Source organism: Diabrotica virgifera, chromosome 2 (genome assembly GCF_917563875.1).
Source record: "Diabrotica virgifera virgifera chromosome 2, PGI_DIABVI_V3a".
NCBI classification, from domain to species: domain Eukaryota; kingdom Metazoa; phylum Arthropoda; class Insecta; order Coleoptera; family Chrysomelidae; genus Diabrotica; species Diabrotica virgifera.
In genome coordinates this window covers 73846362-73873487 of record NC_065444.1, presented here as the reverse complement: position 1 = coordinate 73873487, position 27126 = coordinate 73846362, and the positions used below count along the sequence as shown (strand labels likewise).

The following is a 27126-nucleotide window of genomic DNA, read 5'->3' as shown; positions in this document are numbered from 1 at the left end:
TGCTGTAATAAATTTCACCGCCTGTAATAAACTTCTTCCTGTATATTTATCTATCGACCGATATTGAATTTTACAATTTACGATGGCCAAGTTTCATTGTTGAAGTCGATCATCGACACCTAATAAACTATGTAAGAGGCATCAAAACATTTCAGTAGTGATAGTATGCACAATAGGGTGGGCCGATTTTTCGAAATTACTAAAATGGTAAAATGCAATTGAAAAAAAGTTGAAGTGTATAAAAACAAAATTTTTGATATTAAATATTAATAAAAAAAAATATTTTGAACTGCCACATAAATGTCAAAAATCTAAATTTTTATATTAAAAATATTAAATTGTGCATTTTACCACATTGTTAAATAATTAAAACTAAAAGTTTTTTTACAATAAAGTTTTCGTATATTTTTAATATTTCAACTGCCACAAGGACATTGTGTTAAAACTAAATTAGGCGATCATTACGTGAAGCGACGCCATTGACTTGGCTGTCCGATGTTTTCGGAGATTAATGTTTTATCGATTTGAGACAAAGAGGTATTCTTTCATTTGGGAATGAATTCGTTTTCGACTAACAACCACGGAATACAGTCGTATTAGTCGTCGTATCTCTTGATCTTTTACGTCGTAATATAAGTTTGTTTATATGTTTATGTTTACCGATAAAATGGCGTGTAACACCAGAAGTGAGTTAAAGTGTCCTATATTTGGAGCGTCCAATAATATAAACGAAACAGTTTTACCAACATATGAAGATATGAACACTTACTTCAACTATGTTGAACATGAATTAAAACCGATTGCAACAAATCCACAACAAACCGCAACTGAGACAAGTCAAATTGTAGCAAAAAAAATTCAGGAAATTTGGAGTCGTGCTTCAATTCCAACCGTTCAGCAGTGCAGTATTATAAAGCGAATAATAAGTTATCGTCTTAAAATTAGAAATTTACTAAAACCTTATAAACAACGCAGTGGTGTTGCAAGTTATAAAAAGCAGTTAAATGATTTCAGAACACAATCCAAAGTACTATTTGATGTGGCTGCTTGTAAATGTCTAGATTTAAATAATTGTTCTTGCGATAAAGTATTTAAAGTGCCAGATATTATAGATACATTATAGATAAGAACAAAATTCGTCGCGCTAGAACAAAAAAACGTGCCCTTCTTGAAATGGACGATTCTTCACAGTTACGTGGCTTTTTTTTTCGATGGTCGCAAGGATAATACGTTAAAAATGGAAGATAATCGTCGAAAGTTAATTCGAGAAGAACATATTACAATCTTAAAAATGCCTGAGTCGACTTATCTGGCGCATGTTACTCCTGATTCTGGTACTGCTGTGAACATTTTAAAAAGCATTTTAAAATATTTTGATGACTCTGACGTATCCACAGATGTCTTAAGAGTAATAGGGTGTGATGGGACGAATGTTAATGTTGGAAAGTTTAATGGTTTTATTGTGCAACAATACAGCTGCACCGTAATGAATTACCTTTGCGACACCTTATGAATTTCCTTGATGGTAGTACAACTGGACCTCGTCACTTCAACGGACCTATAGGACAAGCACTCATTGGATGTGAAAATCTACCTGTTGTTAAGTTCAGTGTAATTGAATCATATGTACAGGAGAATGTGGATAGGTCTGATTTAAGTACAGATCAACAATATCTTCTTGACATGTGTGTTGCAATCTCAGAGGGAAGTATTGACAACAAACTTTCTAAACGGTGCCCAGGTAAAATAGTGCATTCCCGCTGGTTAACATTGGCTAACCGTATACTACGTTTATATGTTTATACTGTGGTTCCATCAGATAATTTGATTACCTTAGCAACCTTTATTTTAAAAGTGTATGCTCCAGTATGGTTCCTTATAAAAACCAGACCGTCCTGCCTACATGGAGCCTTTAATTTTTGGAAAATGATTCAGTTATCTAGGTATTTACCACAACCCCTAAAGGATGTAATGGATCCAGTTCTATTGCGAAATAGTTTTTTTGCACATCCAGAAAATATGCTACTTGGAATGTTAGGAGATCCAAGAAAACATATTAGAGAGCTTGCTGTGCGCCGTATTTTTAAAGCTCGAACAAGTAACATAAACCAGCGACTACGAACATTTGAGATACCACCTGTGCTTAATATGAACGCTATGGATTATATCGATATCATAAATTGGAGTACAATACCCTTAACTGAACCACCATTAACAATTGGAAGTTCGAATGAAACTTTACAGGAAATTGTGGTTAATCCGGAGACATCAGCACTGTTATCGGAGCTTAAATTATATCCGTCTCACACGCAAGCCGTTGAACGCGTGATTAAACTTGTGACAGAAGCTTCAGCAAAAGTTTGTGGTGCTGATAGCAGAGATGGTTTGATCAGAACCAAACTGGAATCACACCGAATTATGCCTTCTTTTAGGTCAAAAAAAGATTATAAGTTGTAAGAACAGTTGTTTGTTTGTTTAATTTAAGCATAAAATTTATTTTTAATGATTTAATGATTTTTTTAAATATTAATGTAAATTACGTTGTGGCAGTAAAAATATTAAAAATAAAAACATGAATAATTAACATTTGTTTCATTCTATGTATTATAACATTTTCGGATATGCAAGTTGTAAAACTAGTAAAATTTTGAATTCAAAGTTTTAGTGACCTTGTGGCAGTTCAAAACAGCAAAATATGAAAAAATTTATTTTTACAAAAAAAATTGTTTTTCTACTCCACATGTTTTTTTGGGTTGCAAAATCTGAAATTAAAATATTTTTGAATTCAAAATTTTAGTGACCTTGTGGCAGTTCAAAACAGCAAAATATGAAAAAATTTATTTTTACAAAAAAATTGTTTTCCTACTCCACATGTTTATTTGGATTGCAAAATCTGAAATTAAAATATTTTTGAATTTTGTATACAAATCGGCCTACCCTAAATGCACAATATTATTGTTGTCTGATATAACGAGGTAATTAGTCCGCCATTTCAGTTCTCGTTATAGAAGGAGTCTACTGTAGTATAAATGATTTAGTCATCGTGTTATTTTCTAGCTAAGAAGGGCCTCAGCGAAAGAACAGTACATCATGTTAACTTTTTTGGAGATAAAGGACGAACCGCCTGGATATACAACAGAAGGCTAATGGTATATAAAAATAGAAACGATTTAGAGAAACTGTACAATACTTTACAAGAAGTAAGTGATATTTTTCTTTAAAATCATTAATCAATATTTCCTAGTTTGAGTAGATTTATTGTTCGAATTTCAACTTTCTGTAAAAAGGAACACTGAATCGAAGTGAGTGAGTGAGCTTTATATAGATGGAACGACTCAATGTTCTCGGAAACGGCTTGCACCATTTTTGTAGATTTTGGTCGGTAAGGGTCTTCTAATGCTGCCGATATTATAGTTGTATTTACATTGTTGTCAGATCTTCCGGTTTTCTGGAAATCTAATGGAGTTTCTTATTTCAAATAGAACACCCTCTATATTTTTTGCTTTTTGATGTCCTTACGAAATATGCACTGATTATATTTATATTTTTCATACAATATTCCCTACACATAAACGTCGTAATTTCGGAGTTATTACTGTATTTACATTATCTTCGCTGAAGTTAAAATAATATATTTAGATGAATAAACTCGTTTAATTTGAATATATTCAATAATTTATATTCCAATAATATCGTAACAATGTCTACTGTCAATGAGTTAGTAAAAAGTTTACGAAACTGGTGCAGTAAAAGGTTTATTCAAATCATAGTTCACAAAACGTACAGCAACTGAAAACTTTGGTATATGCTTGTTAATATTTGATTAGTAGAAAAATTAAGAATTTTAGAAAACCAGTAAAGGCGATTGCGATTACAGCCAATTCTCAAAATAATGTCTGTTTACGTCAATACAACAAGCTAAACGATTTTAAAACTTTGCAATCCATCCCTGGCTGCTCAATTCTTTTTATTTCTGTGGACGAACGAAGAACTCCACAGGAAGTAGTCTAAAGTATTCATGTCGGGTGATCGCAGGGGCCATTCAATAAAACCATGCTTTCCAATCTATCTTCTGGGAAACACATTAGATATTGCCTCAACACACGCGCATAGTGAAGTGGAGCACCATCTTGTTGCAGCCAAATATTGTCGTTTGGGATATTCTTACTGTCTAAAAGTTTCGAATATTGAAATTTCTGCGTTAAAATGTATTTGAAAATACTTACTTCGATTTGAAAATAACCGAGCCAACGCAGATATAATACCATTTTCCAATAAATCTAAATACGCCGGACCATTTAAATTTCCCTCAATGAAAAAGAGCCCAATTATTTTGTCGCATATTATTCCAGCCTATACATTAAGCTTTTCTGGATACTGCATGTGGTATTCACGCATCTAACGAGTATTGTTACGTGACCAGCATCTACCCACAATATATGCCGACTTCTACGCATATCACCATATCCTAATATCATTAAAATCTTATTTCATTTTTTTTTTCAGAAATACGATCCATTGTGACTTTAAATAAATATCAACAGTACTAATCGAATTTGTATTTGTATTGAAACGTCAAAGTTGGTATTGCAACGGTCATAGCCAGCTAAATGTATTTTAATTTCAGTGAAGATAATGTAAATGTAGAAACTCCAAAAATATGGCATTTAGGTATAGGGAACTTTATAAATGAAAGGCACGTGAAAAATAATCAATATTTCTCAAGAATTCCAAAGGCAAAAAAATACAGGGTGTTCCATTTGAAATATGAAATTTTGAAGATCTGACAACAATGTAAATACCACCATATACGCCAGTCAATGGGAGCAAGAATAGGATATTACTTCCAAATTCTATCCTACTGCATGGATTTTAATGACATTTTGGGCCTAGCCTCTACTTATCTCCTAATTCAAAGTCTACCCTATGCCGATGTGTGCTGTTATCTTGGGGGTGGTTCCCACCCCTTTTTAGGGGTGGACAATTTTTTGGTTAAAATTATCACGGAATTAGCTAGAGAACCTAATTCTAAGCAAAGACTGCTCTGTAATTTTTTTTTTGAAAACTCAATACTAAATTGGTGTATTCAACCTGAAATAACAGAGAAACGGTCAATTTTAGGTGTATAATGCTACCAATACCTTTTGTAGTGCTTGAAAAGACCTTTAAAATGAGCTATATTAAAGGTCCATTACATTAAAACTAAGCGAGATATGCTGCAAACAAAATTGATAACTAATGTGTTTTAAGAAAAAATGAGAAGTAATTTTAATCCCCATTCACCAAAATGTAAATGCATCGTTTTCCTTCTATAATACTTTTTACTATAGTGTTGTTTCTATGTTCAGAAAGTTGGACGGCTTTAAAATAAATGGTTTTTGAAAAAAAAAGATCAAATCATAGAGAGCATTTTTAAGTTTTCTTAAAAATCTTCCCTTTTCTCCATGTAACTTGAAAATGATAAGAGATACGGTAATAAAAAATTAAAAGGAAATTTTTATCTAAAAAAACCCTACATTTTTGTGTGGTATCTTTTTTTCGTATCTCTTATCATTTTCGAGTTACATGGAGAAAAAGGAAGATTTTAAATAAAATTTAAAAATGCGCTCTATAATTTGATCTTATTTTTTTCAAAAACCAGTCCAACTTTTTGAACATATAAATAACACTATAATAAAAAGTATTTTAGAAGGAAAACGATGTATTTAAATTCTGATGGATGGTTAATGTACGGATGGATTCTGATGGTTAAATATACTTCTCATTTCTTCTTAAAATACATTAGTCATCAACTTTTTTTTGCAGAATATCTCGCTTAGTTTGAATGTGATCGACATTTAGTATTGCTCATTTTAAAGGTCTTTTCAAGCACTATAAAAGTTGTAAGTATCATTATACACCTAAAATCGACGGTTTCTCTGTTATTTCAAGTTGAATACACCGATTTGAGCATGCAGCAAAAAAACAAACTCTTCTTACCTACCATATCCCTCTTTATATTTTAACTAGAAGATTGATGAAGGAACGATTCTCTTTGTTTTTTTATAACCTACGAAAATATTTTATATAGTTTTTTTGTTAGATGCATAGTTTTTAGGGTATTCACAAAAATCCGTCCTAAAAGGTGTCATTTTTCAATGAAAATGGCCAATTTTCAACCACAAACAACTCTAAAAGTACTGAGTTTTTGCTTAAAATTAGGTTCTCTAGCCTCTTCCGTGGCTATTTTAACCAAAACATTTTTCTCTCCCGAAAAGGGGTGGAAACCACCCCCAAGATAAAAGCGCACATCGGCATAGGGTAGACTTCGTTTCATGAGCTATTCCCTACTTACTGTGAAAATATCAAGTAAATCGATGTAGTAGGATGGAATTCGGAGCCAAATACCCTCATTGACTGCCCTAATAATATTGGCCTTATCACAAGACTGTACAGGATTATCAGCATCCAAAATAAGAGCAACACATATTCGTTTAATTTTTAAATGTCTTACAAAATAAACATCACGTTTGTTGTTAAATAATGAGGTGACACCGATTGCTCAACACGAGTGCACTAGTTTCAATAACGCTTTGTCAGCTATTCAATATTATTCTTAATTCACGGCCAAGCCGAGTCAGCATTAAAAACATCAACACTTTTCTAGTTTATTTATAGTTACAGCAAAGCATCGCGGATCATTCTATTTCATTCTATTATCAATTATCATTCGTGATTCAGAGACATGATTAGATAGTTAGACCTCAAGCCCACCAACTCGTTACAGATATTTACAAGTGATCAATAAATATAGTATGAGTAAATAGTGTTTTACCAAATCAACCCTCTCCTCAGGGTAACTACCCCGTAACATATGGAGTTCTATTATAAGACCCTTGCACGCCAAAATCTATAAAAATCGTGCAAGCCGTTTTCGAGATGATTGAGGCGTTCCATATTTAAAACTGTATAGTACGGCCAAAGTTTTTCGTCTCTTTGAGTCAATATTAGCCCGATCATGGAACGCAAAATTTTACGAAAACCTCCAAAGAAATAAAGGAAGGATGAAAATTTGGGAATAGGTAGTTGAAAGTGTCTATTATTATATAAGAAAAAGTTTACAATTCTACATCCTCTCCATTTTACAAAAATTGGAAAATACGGGGTGAAATTTTTTTCTCGCGGGTGAAAAAATATACGTTCAAAATAAGTCCGGAATTGGATAAAATGACTAATTCTAAATAACTTTTGTTCTATAGAGTTTTTTTCCTAAGTCAATACTTTTCGAGTTATTTGCGAGTGAATGTGTTCATTTAAAAAAAAAATGTTTTTGGACGGTTTTTAGCGAAAAAAATATTCTTAGTAAAAATATAGCTTATAAAAAATTGAAAAAAATGGTTTATGCGTGAGGTCTGCAGACCCGGTAGAAGCAGAGTTGCAGTTAATGAAATGTAGGTTCTTCTTGTCAAATTCCAAATCGAATATTTCAATGTGAAATAACCAAAAAACGGAGCACTTTTCGGGAAAAATTAATTACAACTTTTTAAAAAGTTGTTTTTAAAAAGTGTTTAAAAAAAGGTTTATTTTTGTTTTTTAAAAAAACTTCTAACATTAAAAGTAAGTGAGTTACGCTCAAAATATTGTTGGTCCCTTTTATTTTTTGGTAAAAAAATGGCGAAAATCGCCCCTTAATTATTATTATTACATAGAAATAAGGGCTGGGGTCATGGAGACCCATAAGCCCATTTACAAGATAAATGAAATAGTACCTTCATTACAAAAATTAGCTTCGCAAATAAACTACAGACTAATAGATTGTGCACAACACTGATCAGTTTACAAACAAATAACTGTCTATTTGGTTTTTGAAAACATTAATAGATCGAGAATTTATAATTTCCGTTGGGAGACTGTTCCATATACTAAAAATGCGATTACACAGAAAATTTTGGCGCCTTATGGATGAAAAGGGTTCCTTCTTCTCTTTCAAACTATGTCCACGTAGTCTGCTGTGATCATCTAAAATAAACAAGTGTTGCAAATCTCCATATCCATACTTTAAAATTCGGAAGGTGATAATTAAGTCACCACGGAGTCGACGAGCTTCAAAAGTTGGTAACCCTGCTAAAGAAAGTCTTTGTTGGTAATCTGGCCTTCTTCGTTTGAAAGATAGTCTGGTGGCCTTCTTTTGGATATTTTCGAGAAGAGTTCTATCACGCACTAATTCTGGGCACCAAACCGTTCCACAGTACTCCAGTAGGGGTCGGACATAAGTTTTATACAAACGAATAGAACCCGAAAATGATATTTTTGTAAAAGTCTTACTAAGAAGGTATAACTTACTATTCGCTTTTTTAGTAACGTTTGAAATATGGTCCGACCAACTCAAATTTTCAGTAATTGTTACACCAAGGTCACTATATGATTCCACGGTATCCAGTAAATGCCCGTCTATCGAGTAAGACAAATGAGGGTTATTTTTTCCCAAATGTAAAACCACACACTTATCTCTATTTAGAGGTAACATCCAATCCGAACACCACTTGAAGATCGAAGTCACTTTGTAAGTCTTGCCTCTTGAAAAGTGGGTCAGCAAATATTTTTGTATCGTCTGCGTAGAAAGCTTTCTTAGATTTGATATGAGATTCAAGATCACTGGCATACAACACAAATAGTAGTGGACCCAAAACAGATCCTTGTGGAACACCATTTAAAACCGGTTTTTTAGATGACAGCGACTTGCCAACTCTAACACAAAACTCCCGATTTGTTAAAAAATCATTAATCCACTCAAGAAGTTGTCCGCGAATGCCAAAATGTTCTAGTTTTTACATCAATTTTCTTCTTGGTACTCGATCAAATGCTTTTGCAAAGTCTAAATATATTACATCCACCGGTCGTTTTTTATCTAATGCTGCTGTCCATTCATTAACACACCACAGTAAATTAGTCATGGTTAATCTACTTTTCACAAAGCCATGTTGTTGTAGAGGAATAATATTTTCTCGAAGTAAAAATTCTGAAAGACACTCTGTGATTATTGATTCCATAACTTTACAAATAACAGGTGTAAGGCTTATTGGTCGGTATTGGGATCTAACTTATTTCCTTTTTTAAATATAGGTGTCACCGAAGCACTTTTCCAAATTGAAGGCAAAGAGTGTGCATTAAAAGATGAACGCATCATTAGTGATAGTGGAACAGAAAGGACATCTGAACATTTTTTCAAAAATAATGTAGAGATTTTATCGGGCCCTGGAGATGAGTTGTTTTTTAACTTGTCAATATGGCGCTGAATGATTTCAGGTGAAAAATCGATATAATCAATTTTGGGAATAACTCGTGGATTACTGATTATAGGAAAATAGCAAAAACTTTAGAAAATGTGTCTGCGAGAATGTTAGCGACCTCATACGTATTCTGACAAATCGTTTCATCATTATTCTTTAACAGTGGAATGGACACTTTAGAAGACATAGCAGACCTAACATATTTATACAGTTTTTTATAGAGTCGTTGCAGCTTACAATAGATTCTTCATATGCCATCCTGTGGCTTCATTAATATACTTTTTTTTAAATTCCTGTGTAGTTTTTGTGAGTTTGCAAGTCACGTGTATCACCTGTACGTTTGTATTTTCGCCATAACTTTCTTTTGTGTCTTATAAGTGATATCAATTCACCGTTAATCCATGGCTTAAGTTTGTTCCTATAGTAAGTTTTTTTTGTAGTGTTGAGTCTTTTGTAGTTGTCAATGATGTTTATGAACTTATTCCAAACTTCTTCCGGATGTTCTAGACTTCCCAGTAATAACGGCCAATCAACATCACGCAATTGAAGAGAGAGGTTTTCAAAATTTGTTATTTCATGTATAACTGTATTTTCACTAAGATGATTATATTCCGTAATAAACTGTATGTTTGTCGTGATAACTACATGATCAGAATTGCCGACTGGAGTGCAAATCACCGGATCTGTAAGCAATTGGTCATCATTTGTAAAAATCAAATCTAACGTTGATGGCAAATTGTTCATTCTGAAACGAGTTGGATTGGTAATCAATTTGTGTAGATTAGAACTTTGAACAAAGTTTGTAAAAGTGTTTCTCGCATTTGTTTGTTCATTGCTTATAATAGTCAAAGGCCAAGAGATATCGGCAAAATTGAAATCACCAAATAAGACAAGGTTTTCAAGGTTTGAAAGGTATTCCATTTTTTCAATCAAGATTCGGTCATCTTCTAGGACAGTACTACCTGGACGATATAGGCACGCCAAGTGAATAACAAGTGAATTAAGAGAAATTTTTAAACATAAAAGTTCAATGTTAGGTACAACAACATCCAGATGAGCAACAGAAAAAGTTTCAGAAATTTCTAATGACAGGTATATGCACACTCCTCCCCCTCTTCGATTCCTGCGATCAAATTTGTAAAGAGAGTATCCATCTATATTGTATAAATTGTCAGAATCTTTTTGTGTCAGCCAAGTCTCGGTGATTAGTATTATTTTAGGTTTTAAATCCTGAATATAACATAATAGTTCATTAAATTTAGAATGTAATGTCGCTAAATTGGTATAAAAGCAGAGCCAGTCGCAAAAGCAGGTTTTTTTAATATTATTGTCGAAAATAAGCAATTTTTGGTATACCACGTATGTATTTTATTGTTAAATTTTGCTCTCCGTTTTCTTTTCTAGTCTCTAAATCAGATCGCAATTCTTTTAAAACGTTAACTTGCATAGGTGTCTTATCGTCAACAATGGATACATTTTTTGTTTTTGCTTTTTCTAAGAGTTTCCTTTTATTTCGTAGAATTTGCTTAGCTTCATACTCATTATTCATTACCATTTTAATCATTCTAGGAAATCTGTCACCAAGTTTGCCTACTCTAAAGAAAGTAACCGGAGTAGCATTACATTCTACAGTCGATAAAATTTCCTGCAAAAATTTTTTGTCTTCATCTTCTTTAGTTTGAATATCACCTGTAGATTCTGGTACGCCTCTGACAATAACATTTTTGGCACGATTAATACGATCGACGGCTTCATTGGCGATATTTTCAGCAAATTGTGGTGACGAATGTTGGTCAGCGGATGATAATTTAATTTCTAGATCATTGAATTTCGTTGAAATTTCAGCGACCTTTTCATCTATTTGACTAATTTTTAATTGTAAATCATCATTATATTCTTTAAGAATGGATTTTAAATTTGAAAATGCTTCAATATTGCTTGAGCAGCCGTTACAAATAATTTTAATTCCTCGCACCTTACATCTGGTTATGCGATCGTCTTGGAGAAGCTCGGTACATGCTAGGTGAATTCCTCTTTTACAGGCATCACATTGTAGGGCCGAACGTTCACGTTCGTCTATCGCTTTCAAACAATTAGCGCAGGTTTGACTAGTTGGCATCGTGGGAGTGATAGATAATTAGCTTCTCAAATAAAATTAATCGTTACCGCTTTACAAGTTACTTTACTTATGTATTGTTTATATTATCTATGTTTCATTGGTTCAAAGTGCTCAGTTTTAAAAAAAATTGGATTTAAAATAAAACATTTTTTTTTTAATTTTGAAAAAAATCGTAATTGTTTATGGAATTAACTTAAAAAAAAATTAGGAATACCAAAAATCTCAAAGAGTAATAAAATGTACGTTTTGCTTTTCTGAATATTTTTGATTTTATGTTTTCTGGTTAGACAAAAATTGGTTATGCTATGGCTGTTCAAAATTTGCCTAAACTTGTGATTAGTTACTCGTTCAAGCTATTTTAACTACAACTTTTTCAAAACGAAGCACTTTGAACCGATGAAACTTACAGATCATATAAATAATACATAGACAAAGTAACTTGTGAAGTGGTAATATTAAAATTTATATATGATGTTAATTAGGGGGTGATTTTCGCGATTTTTTTTCCAAAAAATAAAAGGGACCAACAATATTTTGAGCGTAATTCACTTACTTTTAATATTACAAGTTTTTTTAAAAAACAAAAATAAACTTTTTTTTAAACACTAAAAAAGTTAAAATGAATTTTCCCCTAAAAGTGCTCCGTTTTTGGGTTATTTCACATTGAAATATTCGATTTGGAATTTGACGAAGAAGAACCTACTTTTCATTAGCTGCAACTCCGCTTCTACTGGGTCTACAGACCTCATTTATACCAAATAACCATTTTTTTCAATTTTTTATGGGCTATATTTTTGCTAGAAATATTTTTTTCGCTAAAATACTTAGTTTTTGAGTTATCTTCGAAAAGCCGTCCAAAAACATGCTTTTTTTTGTTAAACATGAACATATTCACTCGCAAATAACTCGAAAAGTATTGACTTAGTGAAAAAACTTTATAGAAGAAAAGTTGTTCTTTAGAAAAGAAAAGTTGTTGAAAAAATTCCGGTCTTATTTTGAATGTATTTTTTTCATCTTCGAGAGGGGGTATTCCTCTCCATTTTTGTAAAATGGAGGGGATGTAGAATTGTAAACTTTTTCTTATATAATAATAGACAATTTCAACTACCTATTCCCAAATTTTCATCCTTACTTTATTTTTTTGGGGTCAGATTGTTCTTTGATCGGGCTATATTGGCCTCTCCTCAAAGTAAATATAATTATGTGATCGACTAAGAGATCTTTTACTAAGTGCATTCACTTAGGAGGTTAAGAGAAGGAAGTTATTAGTCTTTCCTCAAAACAAATGTGTTAGGGGCAATGAGGACTTTCAATATGGTCGACTTAATGCCTGATGAGATCTACAGAGGAGAATTCTTTGTTTCATTAAGTCAATTTTAGTCTCTCATCAAAATAAATATGTGATCGATGAAAGGACTTTTTCTGTGGTCATGTAATTAGTCATTAAGGAGAACTAGAGAAAGAAGTTCTTCATGTTATTGACTTAATAAGTAATCGGCGAGGAGGAGTAATTATTCTCTGGTCAGTTTAATCACTGAGTAGAGCTAGAAGAAATTCTTCGTATTAGGGAATCAATTTTACCCCATTCTCAAAAAAATGTGTGATTTTCTCCAGTCAGTATAATCATTGAGGAAGACTAGAAAGAGTATTTCTTCATCTCATTAAACCGAAGTTTTCTATAAAATAAATGTATGGACGATGAACATAACTTTTATGGGCGAGAATTACTTTAAAGGGAAGTCCTTAGTCGCATTGTGTCAATGTAAGTCACTGATAGATATCCCTATACTATTCATGTCTATTCTGTAACTCATTTCGATTATAGAAGTTAGTAAAATCGAATAGAAGTGACCAAGTCGAATAGAATTAGTACAAATCCGTATTCCATAACTACTTTGTAATCTCTGCAATCGTAATAGTGAATGGAAATCACTTCGACAGCATTTACCCTGTCGAGATGAGATTTCGATTATCGGAATTGTGGTTGACGCAAGCACATTTTGTTTTGTTTTGACGTTTATATTTTATATACAGGGTGTTTCATTAATAATTGTCCATATAGTAACTGGAGAAACCTTAGCACAAAATACGAAGATTTAACCTAAAACACTTAAATAAAATGTGGTTCCTTACCGAGTTACAGGGTGTTTTATTTAAAAAATTAAAAACTATTTTTGCTCAGCATTTTAATACTGTTGGACGTATCTTTTTCATACTTGGCAGGAAGTGTAAGTACTGTACAAACTACTAAATTATGTTAAACAAACGTTTCTGGCTATTACCAGAGGCGTACGACGCGACGGGGGAAATGAATGGTTGACCCTTTCCAAATTCTACGCCACTGTCGAAATTGCTATTTTAGTTCAATTTTTGGATTCTACAATACTTTCTATGAAAATAATATATTTTTCTTTCGTGACGATAAAGTCATTAGTTTTTGAGATCTTTGAAGTTAAAATTGAAACGACACTGTTATTTTGATTAATGAATTGTGTCGCTTCATTTTTAATTTCAAATATCTCGAAAATAATCATTTTATCGTTACGAATGAAGAGTATATTATTTGCATAAAAAGTATTGCAAAATCAAAATATAGCAATATAAAATAGCAATTTCGTCAGTGGCGTAGAATTTGGGAAGGGTCAATCAGCCACTATCCCCTGTCGTACGCTTCTGGTAGTAGCTAGAAACGTTTATTTATTTTAATTTAGTAGGGTGTACAGTAGCTACACTTTCTGCCAAGTATGATAACGATACGCCAAATAGTTTTAAAGTACTGGGTACAAATAATTTTTAAATTTTCTTCTTCTTCATGTGCCGTGCTCGATTATCGAACGTTGGCTATCTAATTGGCTATAGCAATTTTGTTAACGGCAGCTCGGAAAAGGGATGCAGAGGATCTGTTATACCATTCTCTCAGGTTTTTAAGCCATGACGTTCTTCTTCGACCTGGCCCTCTTCTTCCGTCTACCTTGCCTTGTATTATTAAATGGAGTATATTATATCTCTCTGGGTGTCGCATAATATGGCCAAAATATTCAAGTTTTCGATTTTTAACTGTCCTGACGACTTCTGTGACTTTTCCCATCCGGTGCAAAACAACTTCGTTACGAACTCTATCCACCCAACTTATTCGTAGGATTCTTCGGTATACCCAAATTTCAAAGGCTTCCAATTTCTTGAGAAGAGTATCTGTTAAAGTCCAACCTTCGACACCGTACAAAAGAGTAGAGAACACATAACATCTCACTAATCTAATTTTAAGATTCAAAGTAATGTTGTTTCCACATAAAAGTTTCTTTATCTTAAAGAATGCAGCTCTGGCCTTCTCTATACGTATTCTAATTTCTTTGCTCATGTCCCAGTTCTCATTTAGATTACAACCAAGGTAGGTGATACTGTTAGTTCTCTCTAATTGTTCACCATAAGCTGTTACTACTTCCGGTTGTATTGGCGTCTTACTGACAACCATCACCTTGGTCTTTGCGGTATTTAGCTTGAGTCCATATTCATCACACGTTGTGGTAATCCTGTTAATCAGATGTTGAAGTTCGTCATAATTGCTCGCAATTAACACCGTGTCATCCGCATATCTCAAATTATTAATATTGACGCCATTCATTTTGATACCACATTGAGCATTATCCACTGCTTTATTGAAAACAAACTCAGAATAGATGTTAAATATTAGTGGGGACAAAATGCAGCCCTGCCTTACTCCTCTTCGTATTTGAAGTTCTTCAGACGTGTCCCAGCCAATCCTGATGTTTGCACGTTGATGCCAGTAAAGATTTTTGATAATGCGTAGGTCTTTATCATCAATACCCACTTTCTGAAGAATAGCAATCATTTCCGTATGTTTTACCCGATCAAAGGCCTTCTCAAAGTCAATGAAACACATATAAACCGGATGTCCGACATCTCTGCATCTCTGTACCATAACCTGAATACTAAACAGTGTTTCTCTGGTCCCAAGGTTATTGCGGAATCCAAACTGTGTATCATATTTTAAATTTTAATCATATGAATCATATCATAAATTAATCAAACTAACTGAGCCGTTTCATATTTAACTTCAAATATCTCGAAAACTAATCACTTTATCGTTACCAATGAAGAGTATATTATTTACGTAGAAAGTATTGGAGAATCTAAAAATTGGCACTAAAATAGTAATTCCTCCAGTGGCGTAGAATTTGAGAAGGGTCAACCATTCATCATTCCGTGTCGTACGCCTCTGGTAGTAGTTAGAAACGTTTGTTTATTATAATTTAGTACGGTGTCTAGTAGTCGCACTATCTGCCAAGTATGAAAAGGATACGTCGAATGGTTTTAAAATGCTGAGCAAAAATAGTTTTTAAATTTTTAGATAAAGCACGCTGTAACTCGGTAAGGAACCACATTTTATTTAAGTGTTTTAGGTTAAATCTTCGTATTTTGTGCTTAGGTTTCTCCAGTTAGTATATGGACAATTATTAATGAAACACCCTGTATACAAATAATTGATTACTATGTACTTATTTATAATTATTTATAGTATTTGTACCTTTTCTTAGCTGCTTAATTTTTAGTCTGTTGTGTTATTTGTTTAGAGAATTATATATTTTCTTTAGACATGTTGTACGAGTATGAATTGGACCTAACCTTATTTATTTGCTATTTGGCATCTGAATGTTTGCCACTCACAGTATTGCCATACTTTTTTACCTATTTCTTGTACAATTTCAATCAATGGTATAATATACAAGAATAGCATACGATAGACTTCTTATGCGTTGATTGATCAATACGTATATTATACCAGTATACTTGTATATTTTTTACCAGTCAACGCTCATAGTCTGAACAAATTAAAGAAAAGATGCCATTTTTGGGAAAAGTTGTTTAGCAGTTATTTCAGTTGGAATCGAATCTTAAAGATTGCATATTATTAGTAATATCGATTTTAAATAATTTATTAATAATAATGAATTAATAACATCAATTTAAATATCTTTGATATAAAACATCTATACTTCTTATCTTTTTTATTTATCAGTTTATCTTCTTTTTTATATCAGTTTTAATTAACTTTAATTTAAAACCATTTATCCCCTTTTGAGCTTTTTTCATCCAGTATTTACACTAATATTTTATTTACTTTTCAAAACTTGAGGAAAGTATGAAAACATTGAGGATATGGCAACGGTGTCATATTTCAAATTTAGATCCAGTAACAAACAGGTCACAGAACACTTATTTCGCTGGTTAATGCGGGGTTGCCACCACCTCAGAACCGCGTGAAATAGAAGTCAGAGATTTCGATTTACTCTGATTACGATATGAGTTACAGAATACCAATCCAAACACAAAAATGACGCGATAGATATCAAACATTCCGATTTCGGATAATTACGATTCGACTTGGTCATTTCTATTCGATTTGTTAAAAGTTACAGAATAGGGCTGATTATCGGTATAATCAATGAGGAGGATTCATTGATACTTTTCCCATTGCCGATGTGATAAATACATCACACAGTGAGGGTGAGAAATTAAAATGACTTACTTCTCCTTATTGTCGTCTCTGAGTAAGACTTCCCGATTCTCTATCAATTAGTCCATGCCTTTTTCTTCAGATGCAAATACACTAATGGATGTTAGCGATCACATTTTCCATTAACTCTCTGTTTCTTGCAATATGTATCAGAGATTGTATGTCGTTAATCAGTGTCCATTGCCTTGGATGGAGCCAGGGCATTTTCTTGCGTCCCATTCCTCTCTTGCCTTCAATTTTACCCTCGATTATAAGTGGAGGAACTGGTATTTTTCATTTCGCATGATGTGACCCAGTTTTCCTTTTCTTGATGGTTTCGAAAAGTTGGCGTGCTTGGTTTATTCTTTTAAGGACATCTACATTTGTGACTTTCGCCGTCCATGGTATCTTTAAGATAATGCGATAAAGCCACATTTCGAAAGCTATGTTTATATCCCTCGTTTTGAGTGTCCAGCCCTCTACGCCATATAACAGCACCGACCATACATAGCACTTAGTAAACCTTAGTTTCAGTTGAAGATCGAACTCTGAACAGGTCAGTACTTTCCTGAATTTTACGAAAGCTTGTCGAGCTTGCTCAATGCGACATTTTACTTCCCTGTCCGATGCCCAGTCTTCAAAAAACCACGTTCCCAGGTATTTAAATTTGCTCACCCTTTCAATGGACTTGGTGTTCAGTGTTATGGTGAAGTTTTCAAGTGCATTTCATTTAAAAATCCACTAGGAAAAATTTCCTGCAGCTGGCTGTATACCATTAATTACAAGTAAAATTTCTAATAAAAAATTTTGGCTTGGTAAAAGGTATATTAGTTTAAAAAGCCCCTATAGAGCTACAAACAGAAACAAAATGTTTTCGCTCTGTAACAAGAGCATCATCAGTGTTACAAGAACATGGTGAGCCAACAAAAAAATACAAAGGTCAAAGCCTTTCAAAAACAGACTAAAAGTCTTATGACCCTAGGGCAACATATGACTCCCACACGTGGTAAGTGGGTCAAAAGGTAACATAATGACCTAATGTTACCTTTTGACCCACTTACCACGTGTAGGAGTCATATTTTGCCCTAGGGCCGTAGCCGTAGGAATTTTATCCATCCTTTGGATTTTGCCATGTTGGCATCTATATAAGACTTTTAGTCTGTTTTTGAAAGGCTTTGACCTTTGTATTTTTGGTTGGCTCACCATGTTCTTGTAACACTGATGATGCTCTTGTTACAGAGCGAAAACGTTTTGTTTCTATGTTTGTAGCCCTATAGGGGCTTTTTAAACTAATATACCTTTTACCAAGCCAAAATTTTTTATTAGAAATTTTACTCATTTCATTTAAGTTTCTGGAGATGATCATGAATTTGGTCTTGTTGGTACAGTGGAACCCCGTTAACTCGGATTAATCGGGACCGCGGCCTATCCGGGTTATCGAAAATCCGGGTTAGCCGGAGAAAATGGTAATAATTAATAAAATATGGTATGCTTACAGATAAACTCCGTTATAATTGTCACACAGACACTGGTAAACCACGTTCGCATTCCACACAAAACCACACATACAAAGCGTCGTCAAGAGTCTCATTCTTAGCTTTATTAGCTTTGCACCGATTGTCCAAACTGTCTTTTGTTATCATTTTGAAAAAAAAATCTTCGATTTTAGTTCTATTTTTCTTCCAATCCGATACTGTAGATGTACCGACACCATATAATGCTGCAAGATTCACCTTTATCAATTCTACTTAATGCTTCTAGTTTCTTTTCCATTGTCACAACAACATTTTTACGTTTTGTTGCCCTTATAGACAAAACACGCACACAAAATCTGAATAGATTTACGAACGATTGGAAGTGAACAATACGACTTTACTACACACAATACCGTCTCTGATGTTATGCTATTTAATAACAGTGATGACTAAGACCATTGTTAAAAAAAGAATATTAATGGTCTTTGTAATGGTATATGTAGTTCAAATTACACAAGTACCCATTATCTCTCAAATATTATATTACATAGAGTTGGTACAAAACCTCGTGAACCTTGAAAATGCGTATGTATAACCGAAATAAAATGAAGCCAAAAACATACGACTATTTTATTTGCTGCGAATTGCGCGACAGGGTCCCATTTGCACCCTGATATTTTCAGTAATGTCGGATTCAATCGTTTCGTTCGTATATTGACGTCACCAAATGAATGAATTAGGTTCACGAGATTTTGTAACAGCAATACATCTTTATTGTTGAAATTTTTGTCTGATAAAAATCGGTCCGGGTTAGCCGGAGTTCCGGGTTATCGGGGGCCGACTTATCGGGGTTCCACTGTATTAATCTGTAGTCCCATTCGCTTGCTGTATTCTCCGATTATAATGACAAGTTGTTGAAGATCGACTATGTTGTCACAAATTACGACACCATCATCAGAATATCGTATTATGTTAATACTCCATTCATTTTGATTCCCATCTCTGCATCTTCCAAAGACTCTTGAAATATGGCTTCCGAATAAATGTTAAATAAAAGAGGGAAAGCACACATCACTATCGAACACCCCCTTTTCTATTATATGGGGTGTCCCAAAAGTAGTGGAACGGTCGAATATTTCGCGAACTAAACATCGGATCGAAAAACTGAAAAATACATGTTCAATCATTTTCAAAAATCTTTCCAATGACACCAAACACCAACCCTCACTACACCCCCTGGAAGTGTGGTGGGGGGTAACTTTAAAATCTCAAATGGAAACCCCTAGTTTTTCTTGCAGATTTGGATTCGTTACATAAAAGTAAGCAACTTTTATCAAAGACATTTTTTCGAACTGTGGATAGATGGCGCTATAATTGGGAAAAACGATTTATCCTGATACCATAGGTAAATTATAGAAACGGTCTAATATCTCGAGAAATACACTTCCAAATGAGAAACCAAAAAACAGGTTTTTAATATTTTTCGAAAACCTATCGATAAACACCAAAAATGACCCTCCAACCCACCCCCTGGAGACGGGGTGGGGGGTAAATTTAAAATCTTAAATAGCAACCCCCACTTTTTATTGCAGATTCGAATTCTTCATGAAAAATTAAGCAACATTTATTCAAAACATTTTTTAAAATTGCTGATAGATGGCGCTAATAAATCGTATTTTTCCAATTAAAGCGTCATCTATCAACAATTCTAAAAAATGTTTCGAATAAATGTTGCTTAATTTTTCATGACGAATCCGAATCTGTAATAAAAAGTGGAGGTTGCTAATTAAGATTTTAAAGTTACCCCCCACCCCACCTCCAGGGGGTGGGTTGGAGGGTCATATATAGTTTAGCTCTCCAGGCCTAGAAGGCCCATGGCTTGGTTTACTATTCCTTTCCAATCTCTCCTATTTGCTGCTTTATTTTTCCAATTTGTGATTTTCAGTTCTTCTATGTCTTTTTCAACATCTTTCTTCCATCTGGTTTTCGGTCTACCTTTCTTCTTCTTTCCTCCTATTCCTCCCGTTAGTATTTTTTTGGGAAGTCTCGTGTTTGGCATCCTTTGGATATGTCCCAACCATCTCAGTCTTTGTGATTTTACGATCCCTACTATGTTTGGTTCACCATACATCCTCTCCAATTCCACATTTGGTCTTCTTATCCACATTCCATTCCATATCTTTCCGCCAAATATTTTTCTTAGGACTTTTCTTTCCCATACTTTAAGCATGACTTGCTCGGATTTGTTCATCGTCCATGTTTCACTGGCATACAAGACTATAGGTCTTATCACTGTCTTGTATATTCTTATCTTAGCCCCTCTAGATATGTTCTTATTTCTCAATAAGTTGTTTAGAGCAAAGATACAACGATTGCCAGCCATAATTCTCGCTTGGATTTCTTCTTTTATATTTGGTCTCCTAGTGAATGTCGCTCCTAGATATTGGAATCTCTCTACTTCCTCGAATTTATATATTTTTGCCTCTGTGTTTATTGTCAGGTATTGTCCTTGTGTGTATTCTCGTTCTGTCCATTCCATATATTTAGTCTTTTCTTCGTTTATGTATATCCCTTTCTTTCTTCCTATCGCCTCTAGTCTTTTTAGTATTTCTTTTAATTCTTGTTTGCTTCTGGCTATCATTACTATGTCATCAGCGAATGCCAAGCATTGGTGTTTTCGTTGGTATACAAGTCCTGTCCTGTTAATTTCGGCTTCTCTGATGACTATTTCAAGAAGGATACTAAACAACAGTGATGACAGTGGGTCTCCTTGTCGTACCCCTTCACCGACCCTAAACTTATCTGTTTCCTTTCCATTTATTTTAACCCTGTTCTCTGTTTCTCTGAGTGTAACTTTTACCATCTTTATTAATTTTTTACTAATTCCAATTTCACATAGTGCTTTGTATATTTCTTTTCGTTTAACTCTGTCAAAAGCTTGTTTAAAGTCAATGAATAGGGCCATTGTAGATTTTCCGTATTCGTAGCTTTCCGCTTGTATCTCACGCAGCAGGAAAATTTGATCCACCGTGCTGCGTCCTCTTCTGAATCCACATTGATATTCTCCTATGTCATTATCTATCTTTTGTGTTATCTTGTCTTTTATATGTACTGCAAGTATTTTATATGCAACGTTTAGTAGGGCTACTCCCCTGTAATTATGGCATAAACTTTTGTCGCCTTTTTTGTGAATTGGACACAGTGTGGCTTCAGTCCATTCTTTTGGTATGTGTTCTTGTTCCCAAATTTCTTTTATCAGCTTTTCCAAATGCTTAATTAGTACTGGTCCTCCATATTTAAACATTTCAGCTGTTATTTCATCCTTACCTGGGCTCTTGTTTTTCTTTAGTTTTTCTATTATTTCTTTTATTTCTTTTTCATTAGGCGGTCTTTCCTGTATTTCTTCTTGATCAATATTTTCATTCGGTCCTTCTTCTTCTTCTTCTGCATATTCTGTTGTGGGAATTTCATTTAGAAGCTCTTCGAAGTATTCTCTCCATCTGCTCAGTATTTCTTCGTCGCTTACTAAATTCCTTCCATTTTTGCTTTTGTAGTGTACAGGTTTTCTTTGGAACCCCTTTTTCTCATTTTTTACTCCTTGATATAAGTTCCTGACTTCTCCATTTTTATAGTTTTCTTCTATGCATTTCAATTTATCTTCGTTGTACTTTCTTTTCTTTGCTCTTATGATTCTTTTAGTTCGTTTTCTTTGTTCGTTGTATTGTATCTCCATCTCTGGTGTTTTCACTTGCATCATTTTGAGTCTTAACTTATTTCTTTCATCCAGTTCTATTTTACATTCTTCATCAAACCATTCTTTGAATCCATCTTTTATATTTCTATTACTGACTTGCGCTGCTTTGGTCATACATACTTTTATTTGCGTCCATTTTTGTTCGATGTTTTCATTTTTTGCAATATTTTCCAGTTCTCTAGTGACTAGTCTTTCATATTTACTTTGTTCTTCTTCTGACAGTAGTCTAATAGGTTTAGTTACTTTGTACCTTTTTTTCTGTTGATTTCTAAGAACTGGTATAACCTGTTTAAGTTGTATTCCGACTATAAAGTGATCTGTGTCTGCATCCGGTCCTCTATATGTTCTTATGTTCTTTATACATTTTTCCATGTCTTTTTCGATGAGCACATGATCTATTTGATTTATGGTTTTTCCATCTGGTGATCTCCATGTTCCTTGATATATTCTTTTGTGTTGAAAGTACGTGCTCATAACGATCATGTTTTTTTCTTTTGCAAAATCTATTAAGAGGTGACCATTTTCATTCGTTGTTTCATGCAGACTATATTTTCCTATGGTGGGTGTGTATATTTCTTCTTTTCCTATTTTGGCATTAGCATCACCTAGTACTATTTTTATATCGTATTTGGGAATATTTTCGAATACTGTATCTATTTGACTGTAGAAGTCTTCCTTTATCTCTATGTTTTTCTCTTCAGTCGGTGCATGTATGTTTATAAATGTTATTTTTTGGTATTTTCCTCTTATTCTTAGTATGCATATTCTCTCTGAAATTGGTTTAAAGTCAACGATTAGATCTTTCAGCTTTTTGTTTACTACAAATCCTGTGCCTAACATTCTATTTTCGCCTCCGCTATTGAAAAATAAATAGTCATTTATTTCCATTGAGTTTTGGCCTAGTTGTTTCGTTTCTTGTAGTGCTACTATTTCGAATTTATATTTTTTACATTCATCTACTAGGTGTTTCAGTTTTCCTTCTTCGTATGTTCCTCTTACATTCCATGTTCCTACTAATATATGTTCTTTTATGGGCTGCTTTTCATTAATAATCTGTACATTTTGTCTATTTCGTGTACCTGTACTTTGCCATGTCGTCTCCGTTATTTCAGTCTGCTTTCGTTGTATTGCTAGTTTTTTGGTTGTATATTTTTCTCTTTTATGAGTTGTTGTTGGCTGTTATTCCATGTCCATATTTCACCATTAATGATTAGCTTCTGGTATCCTATTTTTACATTTTTTCCATTATGCCTCTCTACCATAGCCTTGCTTCTAATTTCTTTCTGAATAATTCTTTCTTCTTTTGACATATCATCATTAATATAGATTCTTTCGTCCTTTTTGGTTTTTAATTTACTTTTATTTTTCATTACTTCTATTTTGTTTTTCACGCTGTTGAGTTCCACTATGACAGTATTTTCTCCTATTTTCCTTGCTCCATTTACATCTACTGAAACTTGTAGCTCTTTTTCCATAAAATTCTCCATAGCCCCTCGTAAAACTTTCTGATCATTTGTATCAATTTTTATTCCTTGTATTATTACATTTTTTCTCTTTCTTTCTCTTTCCAATTTCTCTATTTTTTCATTTGCTATACTAATTTCTTTTTCTAATTGACCTATTTGATTTATAGCTTTTTCGTTTGTTTCTCGCAGCTTTTTTATTTCATCTTTGTAGCCGCTTTGTTGATCTTTCAGTTCTTTAATTTCATTCTTTAGTTGTGTGATTTCGTCTCCAGATCTATATTGTTCTTTTTTTATGTCTTTTATATCCATTGCTAATTCCCTCATCATTTTCATCATTTGTTCCATTCCACTTATGTTATCTTCATCTGTTTTTTGTGATGTTCTAGCTGTTATTTTTGATTTTTTGCTGGGATGTTCCTCCTCTTCCCTTCTCCTTTTCATTTCATCATCTAATTCGCTATCTGAACTCATTGTTCTTAATTCCTAGTTATTTTTCGTGCTAGAGTTATTAGTCAATGCGTCACGGGTGAAGTTTCGTGGAGAACTCTACTCACAGTTCAAATTCCCACCCGCACCCGCGCTAGCCGTTACTAATTTTCCAGCACTTTTATTCCTAGGTAAAATCAAAATCAAAATCCGGCCCTGGTTATCTGTTTATAATAAAATTAATTATATTATAATAAAGTTTTCTACTTACAGCTGATTCTGTTTATTAATATGCTTTATTTTCCTGTAGAAATACACCATTCACAATATTGTTTTGTTTCCACCTACTGCAAAACCTGCTTTGTTTATATTCGATATCACACAAGTTTTTATCACTTTACACAAGAATTTAATTCCTTATCGTTGGAATTACTTTTTTCCGATTTTTTCACTGTATAATTAGTTAACTAATTAGGTTGTTTATTTATGTACCTACATATATTGGTTTATAGTTACACTGCACTTTTGTATAACACTATTGTTTTATTGCTATATCTGCCCGAGAATCGAGTTAAGATACGAGCTAAACACGTTTGTTCTATTCGCTGGTCAGCGACCGAAACGGAGGGTCATGTTTAGTGTTATTCGATAGGTTTTCGAAAAGTATTAAAAACCTTGTTTTGGTTTCTCATTTGGAAGTGTATTTCTCGAGATATTAGACCGTTTCTATAATTTACCTATAATTTACCGTTATCAGGATAAATCGTTTTTCTCAATTATAGCGTCATCTATCCACAGTTCGAAAAATGCCTTGAATAAAAGTTGTTTACTTTTACGTAACGAATCCAAATCTGCAAGAAAAACTAGGGGTTTCCATTTGAGATTTTAAAGTTACCCTCCACCCCACCTCCATGGGGTGTAGTGGGGGTTGGTGTTTGGTGTCATTGGATAGATTTTTGAAAATGATTGAACACGTATTTTTCAGTTTTTCGATCCGATGTTTAGTTCGCGAAATATTCGACCATTCCACTACTTTTGGGACACCCTGTATATGGGTTTGGATATATAATTGTGTATTTTTAATTGTGCCTTTTGATACCAGTACCAATTTTCAATACATCTTACGTCTTTTTGGTCTATATCAAGTTTCTTGAGGATCTGCATTAACTTGTGGTGTTGGATAAGATCAAACGCTTTTCCTTAATCTAAAAAGCATAGAAATACGTCCTTCCTGTGATCGTAAAAATTTTGGGCCAACACCTGTGTTGCTACTATTGCTTCTCTTGTTCCTAAACCTTGCCTAAACCCGAACAGAGAATTACTGATGTCCCATTCACATTTTTTGTATGATATTTGATGTAGTATTTTTAAGAATATCTTTAAAGTGTGACTTATCATGGTAATGAGTCTGTGATCCTCACATCTTTTAGCATTGAGTTTCTTCAGGGTAAGAGAATAAAGGTAGAGCGTGACCACTGTTGAGGATAGCAGCCAGTTTCATAAATAAAATTAAATAATTTATGCAGTGCTGAAATTCCCCTTTCATCCAGTAGTTTGAGTATTTCTGAAGGGATTTCATTTGGTCCAGGTGCCTTATTGTTTTTTGAACTTATATTTCCTTTCTATCTCGCCTTTGGTGATTGAAGGGGAAGGGCCAGTTAGCTGGTCGTCTGTATAAACTTCACTCATGGGCTTTTCGTCAAGGAAGAGCTCCTTGATAGTTTTCCCATATATAAATTTTCTCCTTTTCACCCAGCACTATCTGGTTATCCTGATTAACTATGGTCTGTATATTCCAGCAGTCTTTTTAAGTTTTTATGTAAATTACGGTAGTCGTGATGTCGTTGTAAATGTTTTAGATCGATACATTGTTGCTTAAGCCATTTATTTTTTGCTATTCTTATCTTTGCTTTTATTTGCCTGTTAATGTTTTTATACATATTGCTGCATAGTCCTCCTCGCCGATTGTTTTTTGTGTGGTGAACTTTTTTTCATATGATTTCGTACTTTATTTGATTCATTTGTTTTCTGTATTACAGTTTAAAGCATTTGCCGAAGTTAAAGCATTTTTTGTACGGTCTGGTCTATCAAAAAAATGGACAGCTGCGGTAGATGAGCTAGAGTATGTCAAGACGAGCGGTTTTGACTTCAAAAAAATTACTAGATTTTTGGCATTAACCAGTGTTTCATCAGATGAAGAATCTGCCACAGATGAGGATATAGAGAAATTGAGTAAGGGGAAAAAGTCTCTAGATACGGAAAACGTTGATGATCAAGAGGAGATCGTTCACGTACAGAAGAAAATTAAACTTGAAAGTGACTCACCGCCGACTAGCAAACAGAAATTGTCTAGAAAAAAATTGGTAAAAGATTCCTCAGAAATGTCTTCAGAAGCATCTTATCCGCTGACGGAGCCGAAAAAGGAAGAACCGAACGATGACGATGAAGTTAAAGACGATAGCATTGAACACAAGATTAATCCCGACACTCTACGTCACTTCGGTTCCTACTCCATCGACGAACAAAAAGCATTATATAAAAGAAATAACCTCTTCAAAGGGGTACCCAAGGAAAAAGTTTGCTATTACTGTTTCGAATCAGGTGATCTGCTCAAATGTAAAGGTGGCTGTAACGGACTGTACCATCGTTACTGTGCGAGTCAGGTACTCGTGGAAAAGTACCCTAGAAGAAGAAAGTTTAGAACCTCTCCAGCCAAGTCAGAAAGTATGGCTAAGGTCGAAAATGCTAAGCCTGAAGCTGTCGAATCTCTTAGCCCAACTGGTAAGTATTTAACTTTAATGTACAATATTACTGTAAATTTTATTAAACTAAGCGTTTCGACACTTTAATGCGCATGTGCGTCATGAGTATTGAAGAGTTTAAATGAAAAAGAACTGCTTTAATGAGTGTATTTAAAGTTCCCGTTCTTAATGTAGTAAAATCAATATAAAACACTCGTGACGCACAAATGTGTCATACATTTTCTGTACTTGACGCACAAGTATGTCACGTACAGAAACATTACAATGGAAAGGGAAATATAATCACCGACTATTTAAAACATGTGTAAAATGTAATCAGCACTGTATACCCCATTCCACG

The 27126-nt window shown here is 33.7% G+C and overlaps 1 protein-coding gene across 3 annotated transcripts in view; it reads left to right on the top strand.

The window, feature by feature from the left end:
• Nucleotides 1-27126, top strand: part of LOC114329479 (uncharacterized) — a 147650-nt gene that overhangs the window by 51067 nt on the left and 69457 nt on the right. For all 3 annotated transcript variants that reach the window (XM_050643787.1, XM_028278599.2, XM_028278601.2), the window contains 2 exons: nt 3058-3200; nt 26064-26805. In XM_050643787.1, coding sequence (XP_050499744.1) covers nt 3058-3200; nt 26064-26805 — 885 coding nt within the window. The remainder of the gene's footprint in view (nt 1-3057; nt 3201-26063; nt 26806-27126) is intronic.